Consider the following 26,048-nt stretch of genomic DNA (forward strand, 5'->3'; position numbering starts at 1 on the left):
GAGCCAAAATCAAGAGTTGCATACTTAACTGACTGAGCCACCTAGGTGCCCCTAATTCTGTCTCGAACATTCTTATACATGTCTATTGGTATACTCATTTCAGTTGGGTACATTCTAGGAGTGGAAGTGCTAAACCATAGGGAAAGCATATGTTCAATTTTAGCGGACAACGCCAAACAATTTTCCCAATTGTGCTAATATACCCTCCCGCCAGCAGTGTGGGGTGGGATGGTACCTGCGACTTCATGTCCTTATTGGAACACAGCCATGCTCATTTATCTGCCTTCACTCAGCTTATAATGGTATAGCTGAGTAATTGCCAACAGAGAGCACAAGACTTCCAAGGCAAAAACAGTGACTATCTGACTTTTAAAAATTTGCTAAGTCCTCATTTAGATTACTCAGTTTTCTTCAAACATGGTATTAGATGCATCTCATAAGCTTCAACAGATTGTATTTTGATTATCATGCAGTTCAAAATATTTTGATTTCCACTGTGATTTCTTCTTTGAACCGTAAGTCATTCTGAAATGTATTCCTATGTTCCACACATATAAGGATTTTCTATTTCTGTAATTGATTTACAACTTAATTCCAGTATGATTAGAGAATATAACCTATATGATTTCAATCCTCTGAAACCTGGAACTTGTTTTGTAGCTCAAAATATGGCCAATTTTGTTAAATACGTTGGGTGCAATATTCCACTTATGTCTATTATGTCAAATTTGTTGATCGTGTTTTATATCATACAAATGTTTGTGAATGCTTGCTCTCTGTCAGTTAAAGAAACATGTTAAAATCCCCATTATAATTGTGGATTTATCCATTTCTCCTTTTAGTTCTGTCAATTTTTGCTTTGTGTATTTTGACAACATGTTACTCAGCGTACAGAGGTTACAACTGTTTTATCTTTCCAGCGCACTGACCCCTTTATCATTATAAACTATCTTTATTTATTAATACTTCTGGCTCAGGTATCTATTTTATCTGATAATACATAGACATACCAGCTCTTTTTTGTGCTATTTGCATAACCTATCTTTTTTCATTCCTGTACTTTTAACCTTTATTTTACCTTCATTTTTTTTTTTTTTTTAAAGGTTTTATTTATTTATTTGACAGACAGAGACATAGCGAGAGAGGGAACACAAGCAGGGGGAGTGGGAGAGGGAGAAGCAGGCTTCCCGCTGAGCAGGGAGCTGGATGCGGGGCTTGATCCCAGGACCCTAAGACCATGACCTGAGCTGAAGGCAGACGCTTAATGACTGAGCCACCCAGGCGCCCCTATTTTACCTTTTTTTTTTTTTTAAGATTTTATTTATTTATTTGACAGAGAGAGACACAGCGAGAGAGGGAACACAAGCAGGGGGAGTGGCAGAGGGAGAAGCAGGCTCCCCGCGGAGCAGGGAGCCCGATGTGGGACTCGATCCCAGGACCCTGGGATCATGACCTGAGCCGAAGGCAGTTGCTTAACCAACTGAGCCACCCAGGCGCCCCTACCTTCATTTTTAAGCCTATTTTTACTGGGTATGGAATTCTTGCAATTAAATATTACTCAGCAATTTAAAAAGGATTTAATTGATACATGCAACCATGGATGAATCTCAAAACATTATGTTGGCCAGAAAAATTCAGGCATAAAGAGTATACACTGTATGCTTCCATTTATGTGAAACTGTATAATGACAAAAAACAGATCAGTGGTTTCCTTAGGCCAGGAGTAGAGTGAGGACTGATCGCAGAGAGGGCATAAAGGAACCTTTCTGGGATGACAGAAATGTTCCACATCATGAGTAAAGGGGGTGGTTATATGGGTATTTTCATTTTTCAAAGCTTACTAAACTATATGCTTAAAATGTGTGCATCTATTTAAGTAAATTATACCTCAATAAAGATGAATTTAAAAATAAACCTACAGGGGTTGGCACAATAAAATTAATATAGCTCATAAAAACAAAACAACTCTGCATGCCTGAAAAAAATCTTCATGCTGGGTGCAAAACACACAAAACTTTTATAACAGAAAAATATACCTCCAAAGTGAATAATTTCCCCAAAGGAATTAGCTGTTCTGAAACTCTGTTCAAGTATATTTAAAACCCAGTTACAAAACGACAACAATATTAATTTGATATACGTGTTCAAAAAATTTGGAAATGATCCCATATACAAATTACAGCTAAGATTTAAAACTTTCTGAATCATAATAAATTATGGTTCTCTTACTACCAAGTTAGACTAAACTATTAATAAAATCCTTTAAAAGTTAGTACTTTCACACTCATAATTTGCACAGCATTTTATTTTTCTCAATTTACTTGCTTAATAAAATGTGCTCAACTTTAAATGCTCTCTGAAAGCCAAATGTATATAATTTACTCTCTGCTGGGAAAAAAATCATCTTCATAAGCACAAAATATTATTAATGGGGAAAAAATATGGTACAATTTCTTCCATGGAAATTTATTTTCTTTAAAAAAATTCTTTTATTTATTTGAGAGTGAGTGTGTGCGCGTGCACACACACACACATGCACACACACGGTGGGGAGGGGGAGGGACAGAGGGAGAGAAAGAAGCAGACTCCTCACCTAGCAGGGAGCCTGACTTGGGGCTTGATCCCCGGACCCTAAGATCATGACCTGAGCAGACACTTAACCGACTGAGCCACCCAGGTGCCCCCTTCCATGGAATTTATACTTGCAAAAAATACTTTTCCTACTCAGCAGCATGAATTTTCTCCTTTCAGCCTAATAAATGTGAATTAGGATTTGACAGGAAATTTCATATGCATTTAGAAATGTTACAGAAATGCAGGCTCCCTTCCCTTTTTGAATCAATGAACTTCCCCAAATTTTAAACACTATACAGTGAAAGAATACATGCTCTAAAATGCCCTGTAGGGCAACCAGAATCTTTTGGCAAAAAATAAATTAAGCATAATATGAGGGGGCAAAAATGCGAGAGCAGCACTTTCAGATCATATAGGCCTGGAGGAGCACTCCTTTGAAGACCCCATTCCTTCAAAAACGGAACTGCCACAGTTCCCACACTCCCACCTCTTAAGATCCAATGACTGCACATTCACAGCTTATTTTGGCTTGCTCATTAATAGCTTAATAATCCACTTGTGATGAAAGATTCTTCAACTTCATTCATGCCAGTATGTGTCACCATTTGACACAAAATTCTAGTCTGATGAGTCCATTACACCAGATGTTCTGAGGTCTAAAAATGAAATGTCTCTGGGTTCCACATGGTGCAAAATAGGTTAATTTCAAAGAAACTATGACTGCACCATAAAGAGAAAAAGCAATGATGAAAGGGAGAAAGTGAGAACACTTACCTTGTCCCCTGTGGCAGTGAAAGTTGTTCAAGTGAATGACTTCTTCATTATTGTTTCCCTCTGCCATTTTCAAATGCACACATACACATACGTGCTTGCTAATATCTAAACATGGTGACTATCTGTTCAAAAGGGTCTGAAAAAGAAAAAAAAGAACATTAAAAATGAGGGACTGTCAAAACTCTTCCCATATATTTGGTGAAGGTGGCATTCTGAGCTTATGGTGAAAACACCACTGAAGGGAAAAAGAAAAGAATGCATAACTAAAAAGCTGATGGTGGGGAGAAGAATAAAAAAAAAAAATAACCAATTATTGCAAAAGAACATATAAAAGAGGAATAAAGGATCAAAGAACAGATGGAACATATAAATAAAAATAAGATACACTTAAAAACTCAATTACAGCAACCTATGGAAAGGGAGAAAATACTTGCAACTCATAATATCTGGTAAGGGGTTAAAATTCAAAATATACAAAGAACTCCTACAACTCAATAGCCAAAAAGCAAATAATCCAATTTTAAAATGGGCAAGGGATCTAGATAGACATTTTTCCAGTAAGATATTCATATGGACTACAGGTACATGAAAAGGTGCTCAATATCACTAATCACCAGGGAAATGCAAATCAAAACCAAGAGCTATGGCCTCCCACTTGTTAGAATGACTATCACCAAAAAGATAAAGAGATAACAAATGCGGGCAAGGACATGGAGAAAAGGCAGCCCTCATACACTACTGGAGGGAATGTAAATTCCCTTTATCGAAACTAGTATGGGGGTGCATCAAAAAATTAAAAATAGGGCACCTGGGTGGCTCAGTTGGTTAAGCATCTGCTTTGGCTCAGGTCATGATCCCAGGGTCCTGGGATTGAGTCCTGATTCGGGATCCCTGCTCACTGAGGAGTCTGCTTCTCTCTTTGCCTCTACCCCTCCCCCCTGCTTGTGCGCTCTCTCTCTCTCTCACACACACACGCTAAGAAATAAAATATTAAAACAAAAAACAAAAAACCCAAACAAAACAAATTAAAAATAAAACTACCATATGATCCAGCAATTCCATTTCTGGGTATACATCTGAAGGAAAAGAAATCACTAATGTTAAAGAGCTATCTGCACCCCCATATTCACTGCAGCATTATTTACAATAACCAAGATGTGGACACAGCCTAAGTGTTCATTCAGTGAATGGGTAAAGAAAACAGAGGGGCACCTGGGTGGTTCAGTCAGTTAAGTGCCTGACTCTTGGTTTAAGCTCAGGTCATGATCTCAGGGTCCTAAGACTGAGCCCTGCATTGGGCTTTGCACTGAGCATGGAGTTTGCTTGTCCCTCTCCCTCTGCTCCTCCCCCTGCTCTCTCTCATAAATAAATTTAAAAAAGAAAAAAAAAAGAAATGCTAGAAAACAGAATACTACTAATCTGTAAAAAAAAAAAAAAAAGAGGGAAATCCTGCCATTTGCAACAACATGGATGAACTCTGAAAGCATTATACACTAAGTGAAATGAGACAGAAAGACAAATATGATACGATCTCACATGTGGAATCCAAAAAAACCCCCAAAACCTCCCAAAGACCCAAACTCGTAGAAAGTGAGATCACATGTGGTTACCAAAGATAGGAGAATTGGATAAAGGGGGTCAAAAGGTACAAACTTCCAGTTACAAAATATTTAAGTAATGGGGCCATAAGGTTCAACATGAGGACTATAGTTAACACTGCTGTAAGGTGTATTTGGAAGTTGCTAAGAGAGTAAATCCTGAAAGATCTCATTGCAAGGAAAAAAAAAAGTTCTTCTCTTTTTTGGGGGGTTATCCATATGAGATGATGGATGTTAACTAAACTAAACTTCCTGAGGTAATCACTTTGCAATTTACATACATCAAGTCATTACCCCATACAACTTATATATAATCATATTGGAAACTGTATTACATAAACACTTTTATGTATAAGAAAAAGCTTTAAAGTAAAAGGATGGAAAGCAATATACTGAACATCAATAACTCATAAGATACTTTATTTTTCAGTCATAAAACGTCCATCTGATTTTTTAAATAAACTCCAATGCTATGTTGAAGCTCTCTTTTCAACTATTTAACCTTTTCCTTTTTGGGTGAGGGCAGAAGGGGTACAACAAAACCCATGAAAAACTCTATGAATAGACTAGGATCAGACAAAATTGACATAAGTAGTATTAGAGACGAGTAGGGAGATTTCATCCAGTTAAGAGGGTCAACTCACAGAAGATATACTACTAAATGTGTACGAATCCAATACTACAGCTTCAAAACACATATACCTGAAACTGACAGACCTTAAGGAAGTAAATTTTTATAGCTGGATGGAAGACTTGAACAGCACTATCAAACCACTTGACCTCACTGACATTTATAGACCACTCTACCTAACAACTGCAGAACAGATATTCTTTTCAAGTATATAGGGAACATTTATAAAACGGGTCATATCCTGAGTCATAAGGCTAGTCTCAACAAATTTCATGGGCTTGAAATCATACAGAACAGCCAGTAAAAGAAAGATAACTAGGAAATTTCTAAATATTGGAAATTAAGCAAACTAAACCACTCATGGGTTAAAGAAGAAATTACAATGAAAATTAGAAACTCTTGTATTTTGACTGGATGATCCAAACGGTAATGAAAACAAAAGACATCAAAATTCATAGGCTGGAGTTAAGGCAGTGTTAAGAGGGCAATTTATACATCCAAATGCTATTTTAGAGAAGAAAAAGGACCAAGAAATCAATGATCAAAGCCTCGATCTCAAGAAGCTAGAAAAAGCACAGTAAATCAAACCAGAAAAATAAAAGGCAATCATAACAGCAGAAATTAACAAAACAGATACAAACATATAGAGAAAAGTCCAAACAAAAAGTTGTTTCTCTAAAAAGATTAAGAAGACTGATAAATCTCTATCGTAATTCATCAAGGAAAAATGGGAGAAAACACAAATAACCATTATCAGGAATGTAAAAGAAGATACCACTACAGATTCTACAATATAAAAAGAATAGTATAATAATTTTATACCAATTAATATGAAATTGTGAATGGGCAAACTCCTTGAGATACCCCTTACCACAGCTGAACAAAGAATATTTATTCATTCATTTATTTATTTATAAATTATTTACTTAAGTAATCTCTACACCCACTGTGGGGCTCAAACTCACCACCCCGAGATCAAGAGTCACATGCTTTGTGGACTGAGCCAGCCAGGCACCCCTGAACAAAGAAAATTTTAAATCTGAACAGAGCTGTACCAAATAAGGAAACCGAATCAGTAATTAATAACTTTCCCACAAAGAATACTGTAAAAGCTCTGAAACCTTTCCCAGTAAAGTCTTCTAAGTATCTGAGGAAGAAATGTAACTAATATTACAAAAACTAAGAAAAGCAAAAGAACAAACATTATTTCTGAATCATTTTATGAGGCCTGTATGATTTTGATACTAAAAGCTCCTAAGAACAGCACAAGAAAGACCAATATCTATCATGAACACAGAGGCAAATATCATAACCAAAGCAAAGTAAGTTACATAACTTGAATAAAGAAAAAACTATATAATCATTGCAGTAGGCTGGGGGACAAAAAAAGCATTAAAATTTAACACCTATTCATGATTAAAATCTCTCAGCCTATTAGTTATTAGAAAAGACTTCCTTCATCAAGTTAAAGACATTTCAAAAATACTACAGCAAACCTCACATCTAACAGTAAAACAATGAAAAGCTTCCTCCCTGAAATGGAGAGTTTTCACCATTTCTTGTCTACACTGTACTGGAGGTTGCATCAAGTGGAGTAGGGCAATAAAGAGAAATAAAATATCAAGCTGAAGAAATTAAACTGGCATTATTTGCAGATGGTAAGATTGTATATTGATGCAAAGACAGAGAAGTAGAACAGAGGGCTCAGAAACAGACCCACATACATTTGGTCATCCACATAAAAACAAAGGTGCTACTGCAATGTGGTGGGAAGAATGGTCTTCCAATAAACACTGCTGGGCCAAGTGGGTATCTCTATGGGAAGAAAATGAGCCTTGATTCATTCCTTATACCACACATAAACATCAATTCCAGATGGATTATCAAAAGATAAAACAACAGGGGCATCTGGGTGGCTCAGTCGGTTGAGTGTCCGACTCTTGATCTCAGCTCAGGTCTTGATCTTGGGGTCTTGAGTTCAAGCCCCATGCTGGGTGTGGAGCCTACTTAAAAAAAAAACAACAAAAAACGATAAAAATACTGGAAGATAACAGGACAAAATTATATTTGTATACGTGACTGTACATAGAAATACCACTATAATGAGTAAGTGGAATGAATAACAAAGTCTCTGGATACATGGCCAATATACAAAAATGAACACTATACTAATAAGAAACAATCAGAAAATGGTATTTTGAAAGGATACTCCTTAGAGTAGCATCAAAAACTATCATATACCAAGGAATAAATGCAATGAAAGACATGCCAGATCTCTATATAGAAAACTGTAAATCACTGAGAGAAACCAAAGAACACTAAGGAATGGAGAGACATACCACATTCATGGGCTGGAAAGCTCAATTTTGTAAAGATGTCAATTCCTCCCAAATTGATCTACAGATTTAATATAGCCTTAATAGGATTTTAAAAAGTGGATATATACTAGATGACTCTAAAATCTACAGGAAAATGCAAAGAGCCAAGAATAAACAAGGCATTCATAAAGAAAAAAAAAAAAAGGTGGAAGATTTACACTATCAGTAAGTCTTATTAATACAAAGCTACAGTTAATTAAGACCATGTGGTATTGGCAAAAGAAGAGAGAAACAGACCAAAGGAACAGAGTCCAGAAATATTCATTCATGTGGATGTGTGATTTATGACAAAAATGACACTGCAAAGCAGTGGAAAACATGCTTTTACTTTATAATGCTGTACTAGAAAGCTGTATGGGGGGGGCAGGAAGAATGAGGAACTAGGTCTCTTCCTCATGCCTTAGACAAAAATGACTTTAGGTGAACTCTTAATTTAAATGGAAAGGTAAAAAAGTTTCTAGAAGATACCATAAAAAAATACCTTCACAAACCTGGAGTTGGGAAAGACAGCTTAAACAGGATATAAAAAGTACTATCCATAATAGAAAGATTGAAATATTGTACATCAAAAATAAAAACTTCTATTCACAGAAGAAATTAAGAGTGAAAAGGCAAGCCACTGGGAGAAGAAATTTGCAATACATATAACAAAGGGCTCCTATCCAACAAATATAAAGAACACTTAATGGTAACTGAAAAACACAAGAACCAACCAGACAACTTCAAGGAAAAATGGGCTAAAAGATTTGAATTCCCAATGTTGAGTACCCTGAGGAAACCCAAAAGGCCAGTTAACAAATGAAAAAGTGCCCAACATTATGAGACATCAGAGGAACGTAAACTGAAACCACAAGGGAATTCTGGGAAGACAGCAGCACCATAGTTTTTGAACCTACCCAAATTCTCATCTAAAAACAAAAAAATTCCTGGGGCACCTGGGTGGCTCAGTCATTAAGCGTCTGCCTTCAGCTCAGGTCATGATCCCGGGGTCCTGGGATCAAGCCCTGCATCGGGCTCCCTGCTCAGTGGGGAACCTGCTTCTCCCTCTCCCACCTCCCACTCCCCCTGCCTGTGTTCCCTCTCTCGCTGTTGTCTCTGTCAAATAAATAAACAAAACCTTAAAAAAAAAAAAAAAAAAAAAAAAAAAAAAAAATCCAAAAAAAAAAAAAAAAAAAAAAAAACAAAAAAATTCCAAATTAGAAAAAAAACTAAGAATCACTATAAACTTCCAAATACGAACCCAAGGACAAATCAAGAGCCATGAGATCTCTGAAGTACCATTTGTGCCTCAGAAATCACAGGGAATCATTCAGACCTGAGAAGAGGACAACCCCCAAACAACCAACAGGTATTCACTGAAAAGCACACAGGCCAATCTGAGAAAGCTGCGAGAACACCAGGAAGGGGTTTGCTCAGTTCAATAGCGGGGGAGTGCAAGGAATTCAAGTTAAGATCTGAGAGTGAAGCAGTCTAGGACCCATAAAGTTTCAAACCTGATCTAGCAGGGCTCCCTTGCAGGACAGGGCCCCACGAGAGGAAAAGCTGGGAAAACTGAAATTGAGTAAGACAGAGACAATAAAGACAAAGAAAAGGCAGGCCTACATAACAATAGAGGAAAAGCCAGAAACCTCAAAAAGCAAGCTGTCATATTTTGAACACTGCACAAAAAGGGAGTTCTATGAGGTTTGAAAAGCTATCCTAAACTACCCTCCTTCTAAAAGTCCAAGAAAACCAGTGTCATTAAAAATGAGCAAAGATTCTGGCTTGCGGAGTTTCTGCTGAAAAATAAAAATGAGTAAAGAAAAGAAATGATGTCAAAACTCTTATAAAGTTATAAGAAAAACAAGCAGCAGCAAAACAACATCCCTACAAACAATGAAAACATGCCAGAAAGATTTAACAACCTAAAGGACACTAAGAAAATAATACAAGACATAATACAACAATATAAATCAGAACCAGAAAACTCAGAAATGGAATGACAGATCTCAGGAAAGAAATAAAAATTAAAATAAGTTTCAGGAGCTTCCCCTCTCTTCCTCGGTGCTGCCTGTGGAGGTGGCAGCCATCTGTTACTGTGCATCATGGCTGCCCTGAGACCTCTGGTGAAGCCCAAGATCACTAAAAAGAGGACCAAGAAGTTCATCCGGCACCAGTCAGACTGCTATGTCAAAATTAAGCTCAATTGGCAGAAACCCAGAGGCATTGACAATAGGGTGCGCAGAAGATTCAAGGGCCAGATCTTGATGCCCAACATTGGTTACGGGAGCAACAAGAAAACAAAGCACATGTTGCCCAGTGGCTTCCAGAAGTTCCGAGTCCACAACGTCAAGGAGCTTGAAGTGCTGCTGATGTGCAACAAATCTTACTGTGCAGAGACTGCTCACAATGTCTCCTCCAAGAACCGCAAAGCTATTGTGGAAAGAGCAGCCCAGCTGGCAATCAGAGTCACCAATCCCAACGCCAGGCTGCCCAGTGAAGAAAATTAATAGACAGCTTGTTGTGCACGTCATATTTGTGTTAATAAAACCATAAAACTACCAAAAAAAAAAAAAAAGTTTCAGGAGTGAAGGCTAAATTAGAAGGAACACAAATGTGAATAAACATAACACATACTGCTTAGGAGAACTGAAAGGTAAAAGGAGGAGAATTTTAAATAGAAAACTAAAGAGATCAAGGAACAAATATTCAAGACAAAGACTGTCCAACATAACAAACAGCACCTCTTGACTAAATCGAAAGGGAAGAGAATACTAAAAATTGTAAAGGAAAAAAATTTTTCCTAAAATAAAAATGTTAAGACAATACATTTCAAAAGAATGCAGTAAATACCTAAACAACAACAAAACAAAAACCACCCAAAATGACAACTACCAAGACACACATACTTTAAAGAAATCCTTTTAGGACCTGGGCTTGAGACACTGAAAAGAAAGAAAATTAGATTAGCAGACTTTGATAGTGATGCTTTACGCCATTAGAAAATGGTATAGGGTACTTTAAAAAATATGAGCCAGAGATTTTGTATCCAGCAAAAAAAATTTCAAAGAAAAGGAGCACAAATTTATCAATATACAAGAACTTATGGATTATTGATTGTTTCTACAGGACCTTCCTGAGGAATTTGACAGAAAAATAAACTTCAGGCAACCAAAATGACTAAAGACACCAACACAAAGACTGGCAGTAAACATTAAATATGTAATTACTTGTAGCACAAAGATTAAATGAGAACTAAAATTAAGCAATATAGTACAATTGTAAAAAATTATGGGGAGGGGAAGCATATGCAAAATTTTAAAGTCATGTAATCGTAATGGTTGTGACATTCTGAGACTTTCATTCCGACACTTTTGTGTGTAACAAGTTAAAAAGATTAGCAGTTATGGACTATTCTAATTCTATTAACCCTTGTGCCCTCGAGAATCAAGAATTTCAGTGTAAAAAAAAAAAGGAACTTATTTATAACATAGAAGAAAAACCCCAATAGCCCTAAATTTGAATTACAATTATTAGTGTGAACTCATAAAATATTTTCATTCTGTACAAAAAAAAAAAAAAAAAAAAAAAAGGCCTAAAACAAATTACTTGTAGCAATGAACATATGCATTGCCTAGATTATGGTCTTTAAATACTATTTCCCACCAAAAGAAACCAGGGCTTTTTTTGAGAAATTACTAATTCCAATTCTGGAGCAGGAATCTTACAAAATGAGCCTACAACACCCTGTCATATCAGATTTCAACAACGCAATCAAAAAACTATTTATCAAAGACTGGGTTCTGTCAGAATAACTCAGAAAAAAAAAAAAAAAATCCCAAAGAGGCTCCCACTGGCCAAACATGGGACATTTTGAGTTCCAAGAAAGATAATAATATGGCATGAATCTCTTAAAAAAACATATAAATGAAAATGCTTATAATTATTTTTAAAAAGGTCATTTTCAAAGGATGGTATCAACCAATACATTATCTTTAAAACTGGTAAAGTAGGGGTGCCCGGGTGGCTCAGTCAGTTAAGCGTCTGACTCAATTTCGGCTCAGGTCAGGATCTCAGGGTCGTGAGATCAAGCCCCACGTTAGGCTCCATGCTGGGTGTAGAGCCTGCTTAAGATTGTCTCTCTCTCTCTCCCTCTCAATCAATCAATCAATCAATAAATAATAAAATAAAGGCAAAGAATCAGGTACTTTCTTGCCTTTTCTATATGAACTATATGTCACAGGATAACCAAACAGTAGACAAGAAAGTGGTTTCTTTATAAAAATATTCCAGTATTAATTTTAAATTTTAAATTTAAAAATCGAATTAAAACATCATTTTGCAATCCTCAATGAAATTACTGGATCTAGACCTTGAATATCACTGCTAACATTGTAGAGACAAGAACTAAGTGCCTTCCAAGGAAAGAACACTATCTGTAGTCTTGTGAAGAGATGGAACCAGAGTTTGGACAAGGATCTGGATCCAGTCACATTTTTAGAATAGACGCTAGAGGAAAAATGAAATTTTTGAATTCTACCATAAGCATGAAACCCAGACCATGTATTCTCAATGGGAGTGCTTTTGCAAGGGTGTGAAAAGATCTAAAGATGTTACAGTGGTTTGTGACCCTCCAAAATTCAGTCCCATCCAGTAAAATCTTATTCCTTAGTATTTAATGAGGATCAGAAAAAAATGTTTAAAAAATCTCTATATGGGAATAATTTTTTAGAAGTCTGACACTTAGCTAGGCTCTGGGAAACTACACATCAAATAGTTCAGGTTCAACAACAGATAAATTATGAGGAAAAAAGAAAAGGAATGGAAGAAGAAACTTAGATTTTAAAAAAACATCAAAATTTTAAAATGAGATTATAGTATCTAGGAATATACTCGGGTGATAAAACAATAAAGAAATATGAGAAAATGATTATAAAAGTCAGACTAATAGTTAATTTTAGGGGGAGGAATGAGTTATGATCAGGATAGGATACATGGACGGGGCTTGGAGATGGTCTACTTCTTCCTCTTTTTTTTTTTTTTTTTAAAGATTATATTTATTTGACAGAGAGAGAGAGAGAGACAGCAAGAGAGGGAACACAAGCAGGTGGAGTGGGAGAGGGAGAAGCAGACTCCCAACCGAGCAGGGAGCCCAATGTGAGGCTCGATCCCAGGACCCTGGGATCATGACCTGAGCTGAAGGCAGACAACTGAGCCACCCAGGCACCCCGAGATGGTCTACTTCTTAAACTGGGTGGTGGATACAAGCATCTTATAATAATTTATTAAGCCATACATAATGGTTGAATGAAGGAATCCAAACGTAAGAGAATATACCTTGAATGACTTCATTTAGATGAAGTTTAGGCACAGGCCTAAACTTAGTTTGGGGTCAACCTTCTTTGTGTGTACTCTATTTCAAAATGGGAAAGTTAAGGGAACAAAAGCCGTTATAAGAGAAAAAAAGTGGCTGCCTCTGTGAAACAGTAGTACTTTGACTTTTGAACCATTTTCTTGCTTTACTTATTTTGATGAAAATAATTAAGAACTGACCTTTTTGGTTCTAAGAAAATCTCAATTTTCTTTGCCTTCCTGAGAGAAACTACATGCTTTAGAGAAAGTAGACCCCAAATTCTGGCTTCTCATATAATCATGTCTACAAAGAGTTTTAAGTCAAATAACATCAGCATTTTTCCAACTGAGAGAATACTAAGTTGTGTATTAAGACTAAGTTTTACAGTAAAACGTTCTGGTATCTATAAGTGGACAAAGGTATCTCTATTTTTAAAAATTACAAATCTCACTTAAAATAACAATAATGACATCATTTATAAATAGCATGGTAGAAAGAGCTCTAATGTCAAATTTGAACTGTATTAAAAACTTTACTTTTCTTTCAAATACAATTTTTAAAAAGTATTTTGAACATAATTCCACTAGCCATGTTTCTTGTTTCTTCTTTTACCACAATAAGGTTCTTTCAATTTTATACTGGAAATCAAAGGGAAATGTGATTCATTTTACATCTACCCAATTTATTAGAATGTCAAGCTGTAGTTAAAACAGATTACTAGTAGTGCTTTAAAAGCAAGATTCCTGGGGCGCCTGGGTGGCTCAGTCATTAAGTGTCTGCCTTCGGCTCAGGTCGCGGTCCCAGGGTCCTGGGATTGAGCCCCGCGTCGGGCTCCCAGCTCGGCGGGAAGCCTGCTTCTCCCTCTCCCACTCCCCCTGCTTGTGTGCCCTCTCTTGCTGTGCCTCTCTGTCAAATAAATAAAATCTTTAAAATAAAAAAAATAAAAGCAAGATTCCTCATGAGTGAGTGGTACATACAATGACCCCAAGCTTCAGTGAGAAAAGGAGTCTGATGAGGGAATTTCTACTCCTGACTAGCTTCTCTGTAAAGGTCATTCAAGTTCCTGACATTTAGTCCTCGCATCTGGACTTCCGATCAAACTACCTAAGCATGAACCCAGGTTTCACCATTTAGTGAATCAGTGACTGCGTAAATTGCTTAATCTCTTGGACCTAGTTTATTTGTAAAATGAGAATAGTTGTTTTAAAATTAATTGAATTAAATATAAAGTATTTACCATAGTGCGTAGCACATACCAAGTGTCACATTATGACTACTGTTATTCCCTATGAAATGGAAATCACTATTCTTACCTTGTAAGGCTGTGCTGGAATATGAGAAGCCACTTTGGTAAATGCCACCAAAACAGGAGCTTGTTATCAAAAGTACACAGTAGATGTACAGTGTTTATTAGTAAGTTGACAATACAGCCAAACGTGGGGGGAGGGCTTTATTTTCCTCTTCCAGGTTACTTTTCGCTAGTTTTATTAGAACTATTCACAGTTAAACCTTTACTTCCTTCTATAAGAAACTTCATTTTTCCTCTGGAAGTAGCTTCTTCATCAGACAGCTGAAGAAAATAGCTAAACAAACGTGGAATCCAGAAATGGGAAATACTACCTAACAGAATTGTTCTTGCCTCTTCTTTTTATTGTAAAAATTATCATATGTACATTTGTGACTATACTCTATAGTCAGTATATCAGATAATGCTTCCAAGTTAGAAACAAAAATTAGCATACATTTTATTGCTTCCTTACCCCATGGAGAATCGTATGTAGTACTACTACATTGCAAAAACTTAAGAAAAATGAGGTGACAATTCTATATTCTCTTCCACCTCCTACAACTGTCCTCATTACCTTTTTTTTAAATCCCCTTCCCTTCCTTGGATGGATATATCAACACATGAGAAAGTTCACATTTGAATTGTGTTCTCCATACGCCCCTGACAGTTTCTTATTCATAGCTGTATTTCCGGTGTCATGCACAGTTGCTGAGTGAATGAGTGGCTCCAAAAACATCTTCATCCATGAGAGACTGGAGCTGTTCATCAGAGCCATATATAACCAGAGTCGGTACCATGGCTTAAGCGACAACAATCAGTTTATCAGGATTTTCTTCAGTTATAAATAAATTTCTTCTCATCCTTCTATTCGTGTTACATCTCCATTTTTCCTTCCACATGCTCCTAACAGAATACTGCGTGGTCCTGGGGTTTTGTGGTATTCCTGCTTTCCAGAGTAATCTCCATAAATATGTCTGTCACTTCAGCAACACTGGTCTTGGAGTAATAAAAGATGTTTCCAACTTAAAGAGTTAATCTCTTTTTCCAGTGAAAGGTGGGCAAAGCAGAGCCAGGCACAGGCTGGAAGCTGACATGCCCACATCATACCACTCCACAACAACGCTTCCCAGCATGGTTTTCCGAGTGACTATAAGTGATTATTGTTCTTCATTCAAATCCTAGCTCCTCATCTTAACCATTATTTGGATATCCATTCGTTGTAAGCCTATACTAAGGTTTAATCAATATTAAATCGACACAACAAAAAGTTAATAATGGTTATTTCTAAGTAATAAGTTTAAAGTAGTTATATTTTTTGCTTTGTTGTATTTTCTGACTTTTCTATACTGAACTGGATTTATATTATTATTATTATTATTTTTTAAGTAGGCTTCATGCCCAGGGTGGAGCTCAACATGGAGCTTAAACTCAGGACCCTGAGATCAAGACCTGAGCTGAAATTGAGTCGGACGCTTAACTGACTGAGCTACCCAGGCGCCCCTACATTACTATTTAAAATTAAAATTAAAATATATTAAAGAATAGCAAATATTTATTGTGGTCTTGCCACATGGTATAAAACAGTTGTGGGGTACGTGGGTGGCTCAGTTCGTTGAGCGTCTGACTTCGGCTCAGGTCATGATCTGGGGGTCCTGGGATCAAGCCCTGCATCAGGCTCTGCGCTCAGAGGGGAGTCGGCTGGTCCCTCTACTCCTCCCCCCCCCCCCCCCCCCCGCTTGTGTTCGCTTTCTCCCTTTCAAATAAAATCTTAAAAAAAAAAAAAGTTGTGTTATGCATCATGAGGAATACATACAAAGAAAATCCAACATGGATCTTGCCTCAAAAAACTTGGGAGTACAATCAGTGAGAGAAACTCTGCACACAATTAAGTATACTACAAAATATAAAGAATTAGCACAATAAAGACACTATTCCAGTTGCGAGAGGGCAGGTAGTCAGGGAAGCTTAGCCCAAATAGCTGTATTTAAGCTAAACTGAATGCTGTGCTAGCTCCAAGCTTTGCCTTTAAGAACTTTGAGCAGCTTCCACCTAGGGCTCCTGGAGCCCAGAATCCCCATTAAGAAGTGTGACTCCTGATGGAGAGATCACATGGAAAGCCCTGACACTACCTGGAGAAAGAAAATGTAGCTGAGCCCACCCTCCCAGCAGTCCCTGACAAGGCATGGGAGTGAAAAAGCATTTTGGAAGTGGAACCTCCAGCGCTACTATCTCTGCTAGCGACATGTGGATCAGAAAGAACAGTCCAGATTAGTCCTTCCCAATCTCCTGACTCACAAAATTGTCGACAAATAAAATTGTCATATTAAGTTACTAAGTTTGGCGGTGGCTTGCTCTATGCATCTATGGGTAACTGAAGTACAGCTCAAATTTTATTTTCTAACCAGTAAGAAGAATACAGAGGCTTGTACTTTAGGAAAATCAACCTAACTGCGTAAGACTGTAAAAAACATCTGGTAGCAGGAAACCCAGGAAACAAGAGGCAGTGAAGTATGAACTAGAGATAACAATAAGCAGGGAGAGGAAAAAGATACAAGATACCAACTAGAGTTAGATTCAATGGGATTTTTGTATGTAAAGAGCCATGAGGCAAGAAGGAGTTAAAACTGACCTAGATGTTGAGGACACCTAGATGTTCAGTGACTAGAGGATGGCGATATTATTAAGAAAGAACAAGGCAAGTGATGAGTTCAGAATAAGAAAATGCAATGCGTGTATATTTTAATATGTAGACAAAATGAAAGAACTAAGATAAAATAGCATCCATAATTACAGATAGAATCATGTGGACAATTAGTCTGGAGTTTTAGCAGAGTTTAAAAGAGCTCTAAAAATCCTCTTATCAGTGTCTTTCTACAATAAGGTGTTTTTTGTTTTTTTTTTTAAGATTTATTTGACAGAAAGAGACAGCGAGAGAGGGAACACAAGCAGGCGGAGTGGGAGAGGGAGAAGCAGGCTTCCCGCTGAGCAGGGAGCCCGATGTGGGCCTCGATCCCAGGACCCTGGGTTCATGACCTGAGCCGAAGGCAGACGCTTAACGACTGAGCCACTGAGGTGCCCTACAATAGGAAAGGTTTTAAACAAAAAATTAAACTCAAAATCTTCACTGCATAGGCTAAAGAGTTTAACATATTTAACCTTAAGATTTTCCTCAAATGTCAAGAGAAAATTGGTTCAGAAACTGGAATAAGCAAGCACATCCTCATCCACAAAGGGGAAAAAAAAAATCAGTGTTTTCAACGATCTTTTTACAGGTGAATCCTCTGTGAACTCATCATACACTGCCCCTTCTATCCCCATAGCGCCTACAGGTCTACTCTCCGACATATTTTCATATTGCATGGGGGTATGCTGGTTTTTTAATCGTAAAATGTCATCATGGTAGAACCAAAATCCCATGGCCTGTGAAATGCTGCCTCACCTTACACCTCTTCCCCATTCACAGTTCTGCAGGGACCATGGCTCAGTCCCTTGAACATGCCATGCTTCTTCCTCTTCCCTCTAGCTGGCTGATTATTTTTCACTGCCTCTGACCAAATTAACTCCATTCATCCTTGAGTTTCTCATCTTAAACATCACCTCAGAAAAACCTTTCCTGACCATCCCCACTGTTCATTCAAACATATCTCAATCCTTCAGAGTACTTGGCACAGTAATAATCTACAATTACTTAGGAAGCTATGTTAAATAGCTATCTCCTCTGCTAAAACAAGTTCTAAGGATGTAGGTACGGGCATCTTATTCATTCCCATAGCCACAGGACATCGCACACTGCCTGGCACCAAGTAAATACTCCAGAACTTTCTGAATAAGTATCATTCGCAGGAATAGCAAAAAAATTAGGAGCATAAACTATGGAACCAAACTGAGTTCAAGTCCCAGCTCTGACCCTTACAAGCTTTGTGACTACGTAAGGTATTTTTCAGTACCTTTTTTCTTCCTTTTTAAAATAAGGATAGTAACAGAACCCCCACCGCTGAAGATTAAAGGAGTTAATATATAAAAAACGCTTAGAACAGTGTCTAGTACATACTTACGAGCATCATGTTTTGTCTTACTGACAACGAAGATAAAATAACATTGCCAGCTATGAGAATTAGTTATAAGGTCTGAAAAGACCCTAACACAGCCTAGAATATAACGAACACTGATTAAACAGAAGCCATCAGTTAGCAAACACTGGCGCACTATTTCTACCCTACTTCATAAACTTTGCCTCCTTGACTCATCTTTCAACTTCCTTTATCGGATTCCTCCACAGGCGCTGGAAGGCTTTTTTTACTTGCTGCCCGCTAGCCTCTGTTTAGGTTGACGGGGGAGATCTCAAACCTGGCCCCAGGTTCTCCAGCTATTTCCTCGGATTCACACCACTCCCTACCCCCAGCTCCAATAAATTACCTATACAACAAACACGACAAAGCAAGGCTGTCTCTTGGCAGTCTTTCTTCAGGCAAGCGTGCTAGAATTGAAGTCGGTCCTAAAATCTTCCCTGCCCTCTCCCAGCTCCCAGCAGGGCAAATCAATCTTCTTTTTGCATTAGCAAAGGGCCTAGGACCAGCCGTACCCACGCACGGATCACAACGCATTCGACAAGGCCCCCGGCTGGTTTACACGGGACCCCGCAGGCACCCTTGGGGGGGGGTCTCGCACAGAACTGAAGTGGCCCAAAGTTCTGGGACAATCATTCCACGCAGTCTCCAGCCACATCCCACGCGGGAACGCCAGTCTTGTTCACGGCGCGGCGCTCCAGGCACATTTGTCGGGTTCGCGTTCCCCGCGCTGCAGAGGGTTTTGACGCACTTGGATGTCCTCACGAGGGCTGGCTGGGAGTCGCCGGCTTTCTCGAGGAGACAGCTCTCCCGAACCGAGTTGGGAGGGTTTGGGGACTGAGGCCCGGCGCCCCTCGGCCGGGGGCGCCGGAGTTCAGAGTCACAGTGCATCGCCGCCCGCGCGCTCCAGGCCGCGCTCGGCTCCACCGACGCCGCCGCCCGCGAGGTGCCGCCGGGGAAACTCGGTCTTTCGGCGCTTTCGCCCTCGCGCACCAGGCCGAAGGACCGGCCCGCGAAACTTCCCGAAGTGGCGGGCGCGGGGGAGGGTCCGCCGGCCGCCTGCGCCTTTGTGGCTCCCGCCTCGCCGCCGGCCCCGCTACTCCCGCCGCCCGGCGCTCCGCGGCGCCCCGCGCGGCCCCGGGCCCGCTCGCGTTCGGGCGGCCGCCGGGCCAGGCCCGCGCCCCCGACTCTGCTGCCCCGCCGCCCCTCACGGCCGTGGCCCCCGCCCCCGCCCCCACCCCGGGGCTTAATGGAGGCGCCGGGCTGAGACGCCACTCGCCTCACGCGGCCTGTCGAGGAGCCGGGTGCGCCCCGCCGCCGACACTTACTCGCCACTCAGCTCGCCGGCTCGCCAGGCGGGCTCGGCGGCCTCTGTCGCCACAGCTTTTAGTCACCAGGAGCGGCCGCCGACAGCGTCGTCGTCGCCGCCGCCGAGGCCGCCGCCGCACTCCTTCCGGCCCCGCCGCGGCTTCACCCCGCGCCTGCGCACAGCGCCCCCTCCCGACTAATGACAGGAAGAACCATAGAGGCACGCCGGGTGCTAGGGAGGAGGGGCCTGGGGAGTAAGACCATAGAGAGGGACCTCTGTCTGCTCACCGCCCACTGAGTCTTGACTCCCCCACGAGGTGGGAGGTCGAAGGAAACTGAGGTGCCCTTCCTCCAACCCCGGGAAGTGTCGCCGTCTCCCTAGAGATGAAAAGGGGTGGGGTATGTGGGGGGATGTTGGGGAGGAGCAGGTGCCCATGGAAATCTACTGGACATGCGCTTATTTGCACGCCTTGCCTTTGGCAAGTCATTCATTCAACGCATATTTTTGGAGAGTTTCCTGTGTGCCAGGGACTGTTCTAGGAATTGGGGGTACAACGGTACGGAGGGTCCCTGTTCTCCCAAAGCTGTGTTTTAGTGGGTAAGTATATAACCAACTAGCGAACTCACTAACAAACGAACTAAAATACTGGCTGAGGCAGGAGGTGTTCAGGGGGGAAAAAAAACCCACAGGAAAAATAAAGCAAAGGAGGGATAGAGAGTGATGGGGATGCCAGCGTGGTCAGGGAGTCTTCTGAAGAGAAGACATTTGAGCAGAAGATGGAATGACTTAAGGAGGTGAGCTCTGGCGACCACCCGGAGGAAGAACACTTCAAGCAGAGGGGATATGCCTGGTGTGTTCGAGTAACCGCGTGCCTGCAGTGCAGTGAGTGAAACAGAGAGTGGTGGGGAATGGGGGTGGGACAGGTGATGGGGGGCCAAATCAGAGGAGGTCTTAATAAGGAATCTGGATTTTATTTTGTGATGGAAAACTACTAGAGAATTGGGAGTGGGGGCGTGGGTTGATTTTTCCAAAGAGGACTCTGGTCCTAGAGAGCTCAGAGTAGAAGCAGTTAGGAAGAGATTGCAGGAGTCTAAATAATACCCTATGCTGACTTTAACTAGTATGGTCAGGAAGGAAGTGGGGAGAAATGATCAGATTAGGGATTTTTTTTTTTTTTTTTTTTTTACATAGAACAGAGAGATTTGCAGATGGATTGGATGTGAGGTGAGAGGGAAAGAAGTCAAGGGTTAACTGCAAGGTTTTTGGCATGTGCAACTGGGTGAATGGTGGTTTCAGTCACAAATATGGGGGGATATTGGGAGCGACAGAGTTTGGTCTGAGTAAGGAAAAGTGAACATGTTTTGGACACGTGAAATTGCCAACTAGACCTTCAAGTAGAGATGTCAATAGGCAGTTGGATATATGAGTCTGCAGCTTCAGAAACACAGAATAACTCAGGCTAGGGATTTAAAGTGGGAGTCACGGAGATAGAGATAATGTATAAAGCCACGGGACTGGCTACACTCACACCTAGGGAATGAGTGTAGATAGAGGAGAGAGGAAAGCTGAGGACAGAGCTCAGGGTCACTTCAACATTTGGAATCTAGAGAAGGATGCTGAGGAGGAAAACCAGGAGAGTATGGTATCTCAGAGGCCAAAGAGAGAAAGTATTTCGACAAGAAGGAAATGATCGGCGTTGCCAAATGCTGCTCAGAGATGCAATACGATGGGACTGAACCTCAGGGAAACGAGAAGGAGGGATGTTAGCTGAGAGTGAGGTCAGGAAGATCTGGGAGTTTTGTGAAGGAGAGAGCAGAGAGCGAAATGACCAGCCCAATGCAGTAGTGGAGTTCTGTGATCAGAAATTTAAAGTGAGGCCAGGCAGCAAGGATGTGGGTCTTTCTCCAGCAACCTGCTTAGATGCAGGGGGAAGAAAGGAGCTGGAGAGATAGGAGGGGGTCAAAGAGGGGTATGCTTGACACAGATTTTGGAGATGATGCACTTATTGGTAATGATGAAGCCAAAAATAAAATCTTTACAAAATAAAAAATAAAAAATAAATAAAAGGATATTAAACCATCAAGAATGATGTCAGAAATGGGGGCAGGGCACAGAATAGGGTCCTAAAATCTTCAATGACTGAGAAGGAAAGACAAGTGGCACAGGGAAGAGGGTGGTATGGACTGATGGCACATGCTTCTGAAGATTCAGTTAATTGTCGTCGTTGTTGTTGTTGATTTGCTGGCCCTGCTCCATCTTTTTTTTTTTTTTTTTAGATTTTATTTATTTATTTGACAGAGACACAGCGAGAGAGGGAACACAAGCAGGGGGAGTGGGGGAAGGAGAAGCAGGCTTCCCGCTGAGCAGGGAGCCTGATGCGGGGCTCGATCCCAGGACCCTGGGATCATGACCTGAGCCGAAGGCAGACACTTAACCGACTGAGCCACCCAGGTGTCCCTGGTGCTGCTCCATCTTATCAAGATGCCACAGACAAGCGCACACCAGCCTTCTCAATGAACCACAAAACAGCAGAGCAGGAAAGGGAACAGGCTTTAACAAACCTCAAACATATAAGCAGTACAGCAATATTGCAATATTTGCCTAAGCCACCTATTACCCATAAGTAATATTTTGTTCTTTAGACAGATTCATTTCTCGTCAAAATATATTTATTTTAATAAGGAAGCCTTATTTCACTCTGTAAATAGAAAACAAGTCTCACTTTCAATAAGCAGAAAGTGACCATAAAAAGAGAGTCCCTGAAATACAATAAAGTTGTTGATTCTTAAAAGTTAAAATTAGAGTAAACCAACCAATAAACTACAAGTAAAAATTAAAATCAAGGAGTGAAGCATAGAACTGAAAATCTGCTTCCTCAAGACAAGGATGGGAATCTGAAACTAATAGAACACTGTATGTTAACGAACTGGAATTAGGGACACCTGGGTGGCTCAGTCGGTGAAACATCTGCCTTCGGCTCAGGTCACGATCCCAGGGTCCTGAGATCGAGCCCCACATCAGGCTCCCTGCTTAGCAGGGAGCACCCCAGGGAGCCTGCTTCTCCCTCTCCCTCTGCCTGTCGCTCCCCCTGCTTGTGCATTCTCTCTCTCTCTCTCTGGCAAATAAATAAATATAATCGTAAAAAAACTTAATTGGAATTAAAATAAAAACTTAAAAAAAATTAGGGGCACCTGACTGGCTTAGTCAGTAAGGCATGTGACTCAATCTTGGGGTCCTGAGTTCGAGCCCATGTTGGGTGTAGAGCGTACTTAAAAAAAACGAGAAAGTAAAAAAATTTAATTCAATTTAAAAAAGAGAGAGAAGGATGGAATAGTTTGTGATCAGTTGGAAGTAAAGGGATTTTTGCCCCATGTTTTTTAGTTTAAGGAAAAATGGGGTCACTTTTTTTCTTCTCTTAATGTTAAGCAGCACCAACAATCAGAAAGGGCAGAAGATATCTGCCTGCAGACAAAACTATTGTCAAGAAGCGATGCTTTGCTGTTTTCCTGGGAAGAAGCATGTGAATTCCATCTAGGGAAATTCGTATCGTGTGTCCTGGCTATACTTCAATGCAGTCACGGCGGAAAGTGTGACACCTACGACCGCTCGGAGCATTCCAGAAAGCTGGGGTATAACTCACACACCTCTGTGAGTCATCGAAAGACCGCTTCCTTCATTTCATTTTCTGGTTACAATTAGTTGAATGTGCCAGCCACCTGTAAGATCATTTATAATCATAGAGGACCGCCGTTTCCACAATTTGTATATCACCATCACTTTGTTCCTAAGAGCTCTAAGTATTGCCGTCAGTTTTATCTCGATGAGGCTGTGCTAGTCTGGCCATGGAGGAAATTATTCCTGAACTCTATCTGCTTTCAGAAGCAGTAATTTCCTGCTATTCTAGCGCATTGCTTTTTTTTTTTTTTTAAATCTGTGTTATTGCAGGATGATTTATATGCAATACAATGCACCCAGTTTAAGTGTACGTTTCTGGGTTTTGACAGATTTATATGCCCACGCATATAACCACCACCACCATCAAGATAGAGATCATTCCCATCACCCCAAAACATTCTCTGGGGCTCCTTCCTTGACCTGTGGTGGTCGATGCACCACCTCCAACTCTGGTGCTAGGCAACCACTTATCTGCTTTCTGTCACTTTAGATTAGAATTGCTTCTTCTGTAGTTTCAGATAAATGAGATCATGAAGCATGTACCTTCAAGTCTGGTTTCTTTTGCTCAACATATGTTTATTTTCTCAATTATTCTTATTGTGGTGAAACACACATAACAAAATATTAAATCTTTTTTTTTTAAAGATTTTATTTATTTATTTGACAGAGAGAGACACAGCGAGAGAGGGAACACAAGCAGGGGGAGTGGGAGAGGGAGAAGCAGACTCTCCGCTGAGCAGGGAGCCTGATGTGGGGCTCGATCCCAGGACACTGAGATCATGACCTGAGCCGAAGGCAGATGCTTAATGACTGAGCCACCCAGGCGCCCCCAAAATATTAAATCTTAACCATTTTTAAGTGTACACCTCAGTGCTACTAAGTAGATTCCTAATGTATATTGTGCACATCACCATCTTCTCCCTAACATTTTTCATTTTGCAAAACTGAAATTCTATGCCCATTAAACGATACCTCCCCATCCCCTGGCAGCTACCATTCTACTTTCTGTCACTATGACTGTGATTGCTCTAAGTACATCACCCAAGTGGAATCATGCAGTATTTGTTTGTGACTGGCTTACGTCCCTCAGCATAACATTCTTAAGGTTCATCCATGTTGTAGCACATGTCAGAATGTCCTTCCCTTTTAAGGCTGAATAATATTCCTTGGTGTGCATTCCCACATTTTGTTTATTCATTCATCTGTCAATGGACACTCGGGTTGTTTTCATGTTTTAGCTATTGTGAATAATGCTGCTGTGGACATGGGTGTCCAATGATCTCTTTAAGACCCTGCTTGCAATTCTTCTGAGCATATACCCAGAGTGGAATTGCTGGATCATGCAGTAATTCTATTTTTAATTCTTGAGGAAACATCACATTGTTTTCCACCACTTGACAATCCCACAGACTGTGTACAAGGGTCCCAATTTCTCCACACTCTTGCCCATACTCATTATTTTCTGGTTTTTGATAGTAGCCATCTTAATGAGTGTGAGGTGATATCTTTTTGTAGTTCTGATTTACATTTCCCTAATGGTTAATGATCTTTAGCATTCTTTCATGTGCTTATTGACCATTTGTACATTTTCTTTGGAGAAATGTCCATTCAGTCTTTTGGCCATTTTTGTGTGGAGTTGTTTGTTTCTTGGTTGTTGAGTTTCAGAAGTTCTCTATATATTCTGAATATTAATCCTTTTTCAGATATATGATTTCCAAATATTTTCTCCCATTCGGTGGGTTGCCTTTTTTTTTACCCTGTTGGTATTGTCTTTGATGCACACAATTTTAAAATTTTCATGAAGTCCTATTTGTCTATTTTTTCTTTTGTTGCCTGTATCTTTGGTGTCATAGCCAAGAGATCACTGCCAAATCCAGTATCATGAAGCTTTTGCTCTATGTCTTCTCCTGATTTTATAATTTTAGATCTTACATTTAGGTTGATCCATTTTTAGTTCATTTTCATATATGGAATTAGGTGATTCATTTTTTTTTATTTGCATGTAGATATACATTTTTCCCAGCACCATTTGTTGAAGAGACTCCTTTCCCCCATCAAATGGTTTTGACATCCTTGTAAGAAATCATTTGACCATATATTTGAGAATTTATTTCTGGACTCTTTATCCCATTGGTCTATATGTCTGTCTTTATGCCAGGACCACACAGTTTTGAGTACTGTAGTTTTGTAGTATATTTTGAAATCAGGAAGTGTGGGGGCGCCTGGATGGCTCATCTGAAACCAGATGACTCTTGGTTTCAGCTCAGGTCATGGTCTTGCGGTTGTGGGAACGAGCCCCACGTCAGTCTCTGTGCTCAGTGTGGAGTCTGCTTCAGTTTCTTTCTCCCTCTGCCTCTTCTCATTCACTCTCCCTCAAATTAAATAAATACTTAAAAAAAAAAATTAGGAAGTGTGACTCCTC

At 40.0% G+C, this 26,048-nt stretch overlaps 2 protein-coding genes across 3 annotated transcripts in view; one reads left to right on the forward strand and one right to left on the reverse strand.

Annotated features, from left to right (window-relative positions):
• Positions 1-20,110, reverse strand: part of RNF216 (ring finger protein 216) — a 147,663-nt gene extending 127,553 nt beyond the window's left edge. For both annotated transcript variants that reach the window (XM_032394110.1, XM_032394111.1), the window contains exons 1-2: positions 19,971-20,110; positions 3,349-3,484 (exon numbers count right to left, since the gene is read on the reverse strand). In XM_032394110.1, coding sequence (XP_032250001.1) covers positions 3,349-3,415 — 67 coding nt within the window. In that variant the 5' untranslated portion in view covers positions 3,416-3,484; positions 19,971-20,110. The remainder of the gene's footprint in view (positions 1-3,348; positions 3,485-19,970) is intronic.
• Positions 9,187-10,496, forward strand: LOC116625507 (60S ribosomal protein L32-like). The gene has a single exon (XM_032394112.1). The coding sequence runs from the start codon at positions 10,040-10,042 to the stop codon at positions 10,442-10,444; it is 405 nt and encodes a 134-aa protein (XP_032250003.1). The 5' UTR covers positions 9,187-10,039; the 3' UTR covers positions 10,445-10,496.
• Positions 20,111-26,048: the final 5,938 nt, after the last annotated feature.

Source organism: Phoca vitulina, unplaced genomic scaffold, assembly GCF_004348235.1.
Source record: "Phoca vitulina isolate PV1807 unplaced genomic scaffold, GSC_HSeal_1.0 scaffold79, whole genome shotgun sequence".
Classification (NCBI taxonomy): Eukaryota; Metazoa; Chordata; class Mammalia; order Carnivora; family Phocidae; genus Phoca; species Phoca vitulina.